Here is a 12106-nt window from a genome sequence, read left to right on the forward strand (position 1 = left end):
TTTATCGAAAAATATTTTTGATTTTAAAACTTTTATTTATACTATTATCTAATATTGTTCTGTCCATCAAATATTGTAGTAGAAATAGTTTGAAATAGTGTCAGTTATTTGTAATTAACTGGCATTAACTGAAATTAGAGGCATTTCGTCATCCGACGTTCAGTTTACTTTGTCAGGAACGTTTCATACTTAATCTTGCATTAGTAACCTCAATATTAGAGTTGTGTTGAAATTGGGTTGAACGTACTCATATTTAAGATCTACGATCTTTGCTGTACGACAAAAAAAGTATATGACATATATAAATTCCAAAACTAGTAAAGAAGTGATCAAACCATATCTCGATTTCTGCGATTCTATAGATAAACGATAGTCTGCTAATCGAGATTTCGAATAAACCGAGGTTATATGCGTGATTTTACCCAATAATAGATTATCTTCAATTTTTTAAAAAAGTTTACATGCGAATGGCTTTTATATGTGCTATGTGTTTCTGTTCATTTCAGTTTGCAAGACATGTATTGTACGATACCTTGATAGCAGTAAGTTTTGTCCAATCTGTGATGTCCAGGTCCACAAAACAAAACCGTTGGTTAATATAAGGTAAGTACATGCCTTAAGAATGGAATCTCATATTTTTATGGAGACAGATTTTGACAGATTCAGACGGAAGGGGTCCGGGTGTTGGAAGCTTCAATTTTTTGTTGGAACTTGTTTTTTTTTAATTATTATTTTTTAAATTTTATGTTCAAAATTAAGGCTAACATGAAAAAATGATAACTTTAAACCACCGTTAAAAAAACTTCACGGACATCTCCTTATCAGTTGTAATTTTACTCCCGAGGCATCGCCGAGGGCCAATACGGCTGTCGAGGCCAATATGATTGACCGAAACTATAACAGGGCCAATATGAAGTTACATTTTTTATTGACAATTTTATTAACCAACTCAAATAGATGATTTGTAGAACAGTTGTTTTTGTGTTTTACCAAGAACATGTAGGTTTACTTGCATTATTCAGTCTTAAATATCCTTTTTTGTATAAAAAGGAAAATTTTTTGTGTTTCTGCACCTTTTAGTCCTGGTGATCAAAGTTTATTAAATCCAATTATTACTCAAAATGGCGTTGTCAAACGACCGGAAGTTCTGATGCCGTATTGGCCCCGTATAGTTGCCGGATTAGAATTCATATCAAATGATCACTTTTTGACATATTTTAACGTATTTTGGGTAGTTGGTTAATAAAAACACGTACTGGCAATTCATTCGCCTGCAATAGACATAACTATATATTAAGAAATATCCTGCACAGCAACAGCTGACCCATCAGGAACAATGAGTTTACCCTGTCTATGTGTAGGGACTGTGCTGCTCGTATTTATGTGTATTATGTTGATATATATTTAGTTCCTTCGTTTTATTTTTCTTCATCTGTTGTCTCTCGATCGCCATGCCCTTTATGTGTTAGACAGTTCTCCCTTCCGTGACGATTAGATATTCCTCCCCGTCACCCGCCTGACATTAACATATGCAACGTTTGTATCAAATCCATTTAACTTTTGATTTTAAAAGACATATTAGTCAAATTCGTATCTGTTGTTTTTTCTCCTTATCTCTGTACAATCATTATCAGCGAATCGCGGATCACTATTTGGGAGTGAGCACTTAAAAGCCAACAACGTCTAGGTCGTTAATATGATATAAAATTCAAGAGTGTCTTTTATGCAAACTGAAAATTTCTCCTCCTTCGTCTTCAATGTAATTACCCTCGCATTCGATTGAAAAAGCATGTTATTAATGGCACATTGACGACTTTAACACGTGCTGCACTCGTCCGCCATTTAATGCGCGTGCAGATAACACTAAAACACACTCGTTCTTTCATGTTAAAATTGTTGATGAAGAAAGATCGTGAGTGAGTTTCATTGTTTGACTTGCGAAGGCATTTTGAGCTTTACTGGTCGAATTAATTAGTTTAACCGTCGTCCGAGCTCTTTTAGCAAGCTTTAAGTTGAACTTGGAATGTGTGACGTTTTAGCTTTATTATTCGATATGTTTTGCATTAATGCTTGTCAACCGCTTTGGTAAATATATATATATATCATCCAAACGGAAATGTTAAACCAATCTGTTCAAACTTTTTATAATAATTCATTTGCCCAAAATCAGTATTAATAGTTTTCCATTATATTTTATTAATGCCACCTACACAGTCAACTATTTTGTTGTGATTATAATGCTATTTACTATGAATTGAGAGAGGGCATTAACATTTCAACCCAACAATTATACCATCAAACATATATACTATAAATTATAAATTTACTATGACATTTTCTTTTGCATTCACGGATATCCAATGTTATTTTGCATCGGAAATTAATACATTGTTGAAATAATCTATACATACATAAAACATTGCTTTAGACACGGAGCAATCTGTCTTTCTGAATTTCAATCTAGGTTTATTATTGGCATAAAATGTGGGAAGTTAATGCGACATGTGTTTTATATCACTTTTAATAAACCTAATGTATTACAAAAACTCTTGTAAAATTATTATACAAGTCGTAATCAAGTTATAACTCCATTCATACTAAAACGCAGAAAATGAAAACACTTTTCTAATATTTTTTAACACATTTATTTTTAAATGTAAGTTCTAATTAGTGGAAAATTCAGCGCTTGTATTACTTTTGTTTTGTTTGTTAGCTTGTGGCGTTGTATCTTGGAATTTAGTCAAACTTTAAACAGAAGCAGTTCGTGCTGTTAGGTATAAGACTTCTGGACTTCAAAAAAACATAAAAACCGTAGTACCTTTATAACTTCATCGTTTTAGCTGGGTCAATTTTGACCAATCTGTCTACAGTGTATTTTGTTCAAGTACCTCCCTGAAAACAACATAAAACGCACTAATTGATATATCATTAGAAAAACACGTGTGTCAATCTCAACCCCCTTTCAAGTACAAAATATACCAGTTTTATATATTGTTAATTTCGATATGCTGTACACGTGTTTCAAGAAGCAACCTCTCTTCAGCAACATTACTATCAAATATGTAGGAGGATCATAAAAATGTAGATAACATGTTACACAGTAGTAATTGTCTTCTTTTTTTCATTTGATATTACTTTGTTAGAAATATGAGCTTTTAAATTCTTGCCAAAATTAAATATCTCGGACATCTAGAAGTAGTAAACGTCCGCGGAGAAAAAACCCTCCAATTTCCAATTATTGGATCTCTCGAATCATTTACATCTCCTAGAGTCTGTCGTTAGTTTTAATCTATTTGGAGAGGATCACTATGAATTATACATTGGACTTATAAAAGTGGCAGGAAATTTATTCATTGATTTTTTCACATCACCGACATTTGTATGAGAGAGCTGTACGCACGACGACAATGCATACAATAGAGAAATTTTATGACCAAGTGGTCGTTAATGAGTGGCCCATTAGCATACTTTATTATATTATGAATAATTTGAGATTTTTTGTTGCGCTGTATTGTTTAGGGAATTGATTTGTGATTTTTTTTCTTTCACTCTCGATTTTGTCCATTTGTCAAATTATTATATTATATTTTTGCTTATGTATATAAACATCAACATATTTTATCAAAATGGAAAATATAATAGTTATATATGAGTACAAAATATAATAGTTATATATGAGTACAAAATCGTATTCTGTTTGTTTTTCTTTAAACAATAAAATATTAAAATGTTAGTGTGAAACATTTTCTACAAGTCTGTCTGTATTTATATTTAATTTTACTGTTTACAATTCACCATCCATCTCCTGTAATGTAAGTGGATAGTGAATAAGTATTTGATAGCAATTACATTAATTGAAGTAGCAGTCTTTATAAAAATCAGAGAGGAGTTCATTCATGCATTTCAAAACCCATCGAATTCAGTTTTATTTCTTGTTAAAACAGTTTCTGATCACATAACCAGTCTTGGATTTTCATTTGTTTGTTGCACTTTTGAGATAAAAAATTATATAGATTGTACATGAAATTGGCACTTTGTAAGAGTTATCGTTCTTGATTTGATTTCATTTGGTTGATATATGTATGATTTTCTAGAAAGTGCAGATTTGAATTCAGAAAAGATTATCGTTATTGGAAAGTATAGCAGTTGGCCATTGCGCTTTTTCTTGAGATAATATATATATATTGAACATAAAATTAGCACTTTGCAGGAATTGTTTTTGATTTTCTTTAATTTTGTTGATTTTAGTTGAAAAAAAATGTATGATTTTTTAAACTTGTAATTTTTTGTATAAGTGTTTGATTCTAATGCTGCTGACGAAAGGTTACTCTTTGAACCACGTGCACAGCATAACAAAGTTTGCAATATTTATATATCTGATATTTTGTATATATCGCAGAGAGGCTTGTAGCAAGTCTACATTTGCTTGAAAAATGACGTGACTTAAAATAGTTTAGAGCAATATTCGCAGCATTAGACTTATTTACAAGTAATTACCTGATATTATTAATTATAATGAAAATGAAGTTAACAACCTAAAGGATTATAGTGAATCTGATTCATTAGGAGAATAGGTTCACAAATCAATAGTCGATAATTCGATACAATGTCACATTCAATGGCTACATAGTCAGTTGAAGGTCGTCTAGAATTACAAGACGATATCTTGTTACTGCGAATAATATAGTTCACTTTAGGGAATATGTAGTGTTAGTCTTTCCTTGATTAGACAAACGTTCGCAGGTAGTTAACTGGACAATCGACAAATAGATCAAACTCGGATGAAAATAGTAAGTATAGTATCCAAGTAGCTACCGCTTAATATATTTCATCAGGTTATGGCTATTCAATCATTGAAAGACCATGCAACTCTCTATTCCCTGAAGTGAACCTATTTGTGTGCTGTAAAGGTTGACATATACATCATAATGAAATAATCTTTGATTAACATGATACAAAAGTTTGGATTTATTACTTGTTCAAGCTACAGAGTAGATCGAAACTATAGACATAGATAACAGATAACACACGAAATGACCAAAATAAATAATTAACTCGAACTCCTCCAAAACTAATAGCATGGACCAGGTGCACAAATTGGGTATTAAAAATTCCTCTATAATATAAACCATTCTAACATATTAGTATCAAAAGCATTGTATACAGCATTGGTTAAAGTCTTTTTGGTGCAAATGTATAACAATAGTGTATGTGATATGATCGCAAATGAGACAGTCATCCACTAAATTCCAAGCAATGAACAATTCAAATTCTACATATCACCCCAGTGTCTTCAATGATTGGCAAGAGCCATATCAAAAAGCAAGCTGAAAAAGATCCTTCAGTGAATGAAGTGAAACTTCATAAAAGACAAGACCAAAGTCGACCTAATGTATAAGGAAAAAACGTAATACGAATAATAATGAACATAAAAACAACGACAACCACTGCCAGCTTTATATTTGGGTATATCAAGGCCTGATTGTTGACACGATTTATCAGCTGGACTAAATGTATCCACTGGATAAGTGTAGTATAATCTATACAACTTATCCATTGAATAAATATTAATCCAGCGGGTAAAGTTTTGAACAACTAGGTCCTGGTGGATAGTGGATGTAACTAGTTGTTATATTAAGTACCAGTCTATATAAAATTCAGTCACTACCTATGGTAAGATGCTTCATGGTGTAGAAAAAACAAGTATAGATACATTGTATACAAATTGTAGCAAGTCTAATTTGCCTGCAAGTTTAAGTATATACTAAGAGAAATAGAAAACATTTAAAATATAATATATATCACTTGTGGCTTTTTTAATTAACTTTTATTCCTTGCATTCTATTCAATTAACTCATTGTTATTTATAAACATCATTTATTATTTAGTATGGAATTCCTCACTCCAAATTTTCTTTGCAAATTTTTTTTCATATGTTGCATCTATTTACTCTATTTATTATATATTTTATTCATTTCTAGGATGGATCATACTTTACAGGATATGGTGTATAAGCTTGTTCCTGGACTGTTTCAAGGTAATGCTTACTTATACTTAAATTCAATGGGTTTTGTAAATCCCGTTGTTAACATTGACAATCTTATGTATTACCTCTTGAAGTATTTGATTTTAATTCTTGTCTACGATTATCACACATCTCTACAAATTGATAAATGAGTGAACCACGTAGAAATAGCAATGCAGCATGAGATTTTATCTCAAATATTATTAGTTTTTCTAAGTGAAATATCGAACATCTGTGAATGGTTTTTGTCTGTGTGGATTATGGAACATGATGCACAACACCCGAAGTGGAGTTAGTTGAAGACGTGGGACTCGTATTCTAAATTGAATGGACGTAGAGTTTTTTTTCTAGGAACTAGGATAAATTATTTGGACAGATCGATTCCAATATTTGTTTCATGTTTGACAACGGCATAACTTTACAACTATTGAAGCACTACTTAAATTTAATATTCAACTGATAAATTAGTTTCCAAAATAGTTTGGCGTATGGTTTTAACATTACTGTAAGGTCAATATTTACCTCAGAAATCAACAGAAAGTGACCCAAATTGTACTAGACACAGTACAAATAAAGCGATGATACAATTCCGTTTTAAAAATAAGTTTAAAATCTGCTTTTAATATAAAAGGACATATTTGAAGAGCACTTGGAATTTGCATTCCTTGTTATACAGGAAAACTTGATTTAACCGAAACACTTTTGTGCTTCAAAATTACTTCGTTTTAGATAGTTTTAAGTTTCAAAATATATTTAAAATGATATGAAGTGTTAATACTTCAGGGTTCGAGTAAGGAAGATTTCTCTGTATATATTTTATATTTGCAAGGTAAATGATATAACTGATTGCGTATTCTCCGATATTCATGCCATATTTTTATTTCACTAGAAAAAGATATATTGTTCTTCAATTCTTGTGATAATGATTTCTATTTCGATCTTTATTTATTGGTGAGATTTTTCTATGCCAATCTTCTGTTTGATAAAACGTAATCTACCACTGAAATTTCATAACGTTTGTTTTATAAGTACATGTGTTAAGATAATACAATCCGAGAGTCAATTATCTGGAAATACTATAATTCAAATAGTCTTTCTTGACAAATAAGATATAAGATCTTTACTGTTTCTTTTACACTAACGATCCAAATTCAGTTTCCTCAAGAGATAGTTGTTAATGGATTTACTAAAGCTTTTAAATTTCTTCCTTATATACAGCTCATACCATTAGATTTTTCATCGGATAAAGTTAGTCATCCCTCCTTTTAATGAAAAGCACATTAAGCGATGAACTAGACAGTGGAGATTCATTAACACTTCCAATCAAAAATTTATAATAATTAATAATAATAATCATAATAATTTATAATTAATTTTAGTGTCGTAAATCTGTGTAAATTGTTAAAACGTATTAACAATGTACAAACATTGGATAAGACAAATTCCCAGCCATTATTAGCTTATGGGATACTGTAAAATCTTGAATACAGTACTTTATAACACATAAAACTCTTAACATTGTTATTTGGTGAGAAAAAGAGGATAAAATAGCAATTAACAAGGCAGGAATTCTTCATATAGACTTAAAATCCCATTAAATTAATCTGTTGTGAATTGTTTGATAGAAAGTTTGAAATTAATCTCAATTGTTTAAATACTTATGGTAGTTCATTAGGTGTTTGTCATTCAATCGAAAGAAGACCAACTCTATCTCATGAACATCGTCATTGTATGCGCTGTATCTACACGGTGGTAATTTTGATCTTGAACATGTAAGATACAAGACGTAATCCCTTGCCATAGTCTACCAGATGGTTTCTTTTTATGCAATACCCCAATCTTATAGTTCATTACTTTAGCAGCTGAACACTGTATCAAACACACACAAAACGGATAGAAACTATTAACATGTGTATTTTGTTTAATAATAAATCAGCCTAAAACCGAAAGAATCTTGTCTGACAGATAGACGTACTTGTGCCAAAAATATTATTTATTTTATAAACTGATGGTGTTTGCATCTTTGTTTCATGTGTAACTTTCGTTCTATCGATTTAAAATGATCGCTGTTGAATTGTTTTCTTTCTAAATTTGATTAATATACATAAGAGATTTCATGTGTCCTTTCATTTTAACCATGAATTATTCGGCTATTGTTTTTCCTGCCAAAGATCAGTACACGTGTCTCTGCATTCAGTCATGATATTTTAAACGTTGTGTAAAAACAGATTAAGAAAGAATAAATTTACTTCAAAATTACGGAACCTTGTATGGTGTGGGCAAGTTTTGGATAGAGTATGTGTAATGTTATAACAACAGAAGACGCATAAATAAAGTAACAAGAAAAACCTACAGCGAGGAGATTTTATTACATCAAAACAGCATTTATACAATAAAATACTTCCGTCTAGGCTTCAAGACAGTTTTGAATATTTATAACCATTATTACATACATGTAGTTTTAAACTTTAACACCACTACATACGTCAAATATTATAACATCTTTTGTACAAACCACCAGAGATATAGAGACCGATCTTATAATATGTTTCAGTAATCTTAGTACTAGGTCCAGTTCCTTGGTGTACTTGAAATTATAACTTCTGTCGATGATTGGCTCGATGCAAACCTTAGTTTGAGCAGATATAACTGAAACTTATTAACAAAAAATCTTACTTAGCGAAAGAGTAATCAAGGGCACCAAGGCCATAGCGGCAACAAAACCGAAGGATTTTATTAATAGTTTATTCTTATATAAAAATGTAAACAATCACACTCACAACCGAAAAATGTTCTGTACATGTTTGTCCTTGTTGTTGATGTATCCATTACACTCTTTTGGTTAAACCATCCATACAAGGTCCATATTTTTTAAGTCAGTTTCGTCCTAATATCTTATAATATGTTTCAGTAATCATATTCGGTTTGCTAATTATAATATAAACTTCCACTACTCATCTTATCATGATATCCTTAATGTAAACTTATTGTTCAAATCGATTTAGAGTTAATTTCGATATTTGCCTATTCTATGTGATATTATTGTTATGTACTTTGTTAGATATTTCTCGTGTTTATTCGCCTGTTCACTCTGTTCACTTTGAAAACTAACAATTTGTCTTTAATGAATGACTTTCTTAACTAAATGCACAAGTAATTGAATACTACAAATAATGACGATCCATCGACAAGCTTTTACGGTTCTGTCTTGGAATGATAAAGTATATCATTGCGTCCTTGTTGCATACGATATTACCATAGCGTACTTGTTGCGTATTATATTGTTCTCTTGTGCAGTGGTAAATTATAGCATTGCATCCTTGTTGCATACGATATTACCATTGCGTACTTGTTGCATATTATATTGTTTTCTTATGGACTGGTAAAATACCATTGCGTACTTGTTGCATATAATATTTTATACACAATGGAATTAACCAGGAAAATTTAATTTGTATTGAAAAAGTATTACCATTAAATCCTGCGGTGACGATAATCAGAAAAATATCGTTTTCAGTCCAGGAGTTTTGCAACAATGTACCTTATCGTATCAAAAGCAATCAATATCTATCCGATATTTCATGGCGTCAAATTGTTTCATTGGTTTTGTTTTATTTGTTTTCATTTGTATTTAATACTGCTTTTAAAGGTTTAAGTATATGCTTCCTAGGAAATAGCAATACCTCAAATAGGGTTTTTGTCTTGCAAATGAGTATGTGGTATTTTAAGAGTTGTTTGATATTTTTTAGTTTCTCCCATATTGTTTTTGACATTTTCATTCCATATATTCGTATTAATGGTTCTTGCGTCTCTTCTTTTGCCTCTAGGCATGCTGTTCGATCATTAATGAACCCATAACTTTTTTCAAGTTTTCTTTTTTGATCGATTCGTAGAAAATCTACTTTTATCCACAATGTTATTAGTGGCCAATAAAACCATCAAAAGCAATGCCAATGAGAACACACCTATAATAATCTATTTAAGACAAAAGTCGGCATATCTTCCTGACAGACAACTTATTTTGTATCAGTTAATTGTACTTCACATTGAACTTGATAAACTTACACAACCGGCATCTTATTACTTCTAACCAAAACGTGTAATGGCTTAGTACTAGGTCCAGTTCCTTGGTGTACTTGAGATTATAACTTCTGTCGATGATTGGCTCGATGCAAACCTTAGTTTGAGCAGATATAACTGAAACGTATTAACAAAAAATCGTACTTAGCGAAAGAGTAAACAAGGGCACCAAGGCCATAGCGGCAACAAAACCGAAGGATTTTATCAATAGTTTATTCTTATATAAAAATGTAAACAATCACACTCACAACCGAAAAATGTTCTGTACATGTTTGTCCTTGTTGTTGATGTATCCATTACACTCGATTGGTTAAACCATCCATACAAGGTCCATATTTTTTAAGTCAGTTTCGTCCTGTTTTCACCTTGGCATTGAAGCATCTCGCCTATTTACTGACTCTCGAGTGCATGGTAGATTATTTCGTGGCCTAAGGGCTAAAATAAAAAGATAAATAAGATAAAGATTTCTTATTATCGTATGGTATATATTAGATACATATATTGATAATGATAGTATATCAAAATGCATAATCAGTCAAGATTACACGTTACATGTTAAGCTAATAAAGTTTTTAAATAGATCAACATCAGTGTAATTTTTAGAAAGGAATGTAAAAGTTTGAAAATTCAAATACCATAGTTGCGACGTTTAAAGGCATTTTTTAGCTCATTAAAAGCTTTAAATATTGTAAATCACGATATTGTTGCACGCATTTATCATTGTGATATTTTTAGACGATATCAGAATTTATAGCGAAACGAAACATACTTTAAGCCTATAGTTTTCATTATTACGAATTCACGAAAACGACTTCTAGCATATAAACTGTTCATTTCTGTCATAATGGCTTTATGTGAATATATATTATGATTTTCATTCGATTAACGATTCTAATTTCGATTTTTAAGTGTATCAGGCATTTGCATAAAGTATGAGACAAACGAATATATGTTTACAATAACTAGCGATTGGTGAAGGTTTCTTTTAAATATGTCCCGTCTTTTTCCGACGCAGTCGGTATAGTTTTGCTTTTTACCCTTTGACCTTAAAGACGCTCTTCCCTGGAAACGCAAGTCACATGAATGCCATTCTGTTTTCCGATTGGTCAAATACTGATAACTTTGTGGCGTTCGAAAAAACCTGTGTCGAAAATTAAAATTGCGTGCCATGTATTATTTTCTAAATGAAATGTAGTCAATTATGAGTAACAAGAATAAATTTTACTGCGTCGGCTATCTTTTTTTATATAGTACTTGTTGTGAATTACATAGGTATCTAGACTTGCTTTAGTGTCTCTATAATATATGCACTCTTTTGATTGTAAAATATTAATATAGAGAGGCTTTTAGCAAGTGTAAAATTTATCAGTCATTTTATGTTGAAATTAAAAAAAAATGGTGAATTAATATGACGAAATGTTTAGTGTTGATACGTAAAAAAAAAACATTTAAAAAGTTAATCTATATTTTTTTGTCGAACTTCGATAACTAAAATAACGATATGTAACGCCTTCCTCTTTTTTTTAACCTAACCTCATTAACGTTGATTTGTCGATTAGTCTGCGTTGTAAATAATCCCTGACACAATACCGATTTCTTATGAAATTCTTTACTAATTTTGACTGTGATACAGTAGACAATTAAATTATAAGGTTTATTTTCTGGAACATGAAAGGTAGAACACAAGTTAATACTGGGGAGAATTAATTTTAGTGCAATTTGAAAAGCCATCAATATTTTCTTGTTCTACAGATAGTTGAGTGCTAACCTGAAATAATGAATGGCCATCTTATAATAAGTACTTAGGTAGGAAATGACGTCATAGCACTGGTTGAAGATAATCAATTATTTTAATTCAACGTATTAACTGCATTGTAACGAACTACATTGCAATACCAGATGGCGAAACTGTATTCTTTGCATTGTATACCATGACGGATCTTTTTTATTATTCGTATGAAAACCGAAACTTCATTTTTGTGACTGCTTAATAATAACTTC

At 30.9% G+C, this 12106-nt stretch overlaps 1 protein-coding gene and 1 long non-coding RNA gene across 6 annotated transcripts in view; one reads left to right on the plus strand and one right to left on the minus strand.

The window, feature by feature from the left end:
* The window catches only part of LOC148602946 (uncharacterized), a 54848-nt gene that overhangs the window by 20415 nt on the left and 22327 nt on the right, over positions 1–12106 (plus strand). For both annotated transcript variants that reach the window (XM_088551912.1, XM_088551913.1), the window contains exons 3-4: positions 507–603; positions 5982–6037. In XM_088551912.1, the coding sequence (XP_088408038.1) occupies positions 507–603; positions 5982–6037 (153 nt within the window). The remainder of the gene's footprint in view (positions 1–506; positions 604–5981; positions 6038–12106) is intronic.
* The window catches only part of LOC148602947 (uncharacterized), a 50822-nt gene continuing 47113 nt past the window's right edge, over positions 8398–12106 (minus strand). For 2 of the 4 annotated variants that reach the window (XR_015916403.1, XR_015916406.1), the window contains 2 exons: positions 10354–10540; positions 8398–10222 (listed from right to left, as the gene is read on the minus strand). This is a non-coding gene — a long non-coding RNA (uncharacterized LOC148602947). Of the gene's footprint in view, positions 10223–10353; positions 10541–11062; positions 11247–12106 lie in introns of all 4 variants that reach the window. The other 2 variants (XR_015916405.1, XR_015916404.1) reach the window with 2 other exon arrangements.

Source organism: Perna viridis, chromosome 11 (assembly GCF_037379345.1).
Source record: "Perna viridis isolate PV_CMFRI_1.1 ecotype Kerala chromosome 11, ASM3737934v1, whole genome shotgun sequence".
Classification (NCBI taxonomy): domain Eukaryota; kingdom Metazoa; phylum Mollusca; class Bivalvia; order Mytilida; family Mytilidae; genus Perna; species Perna viridis.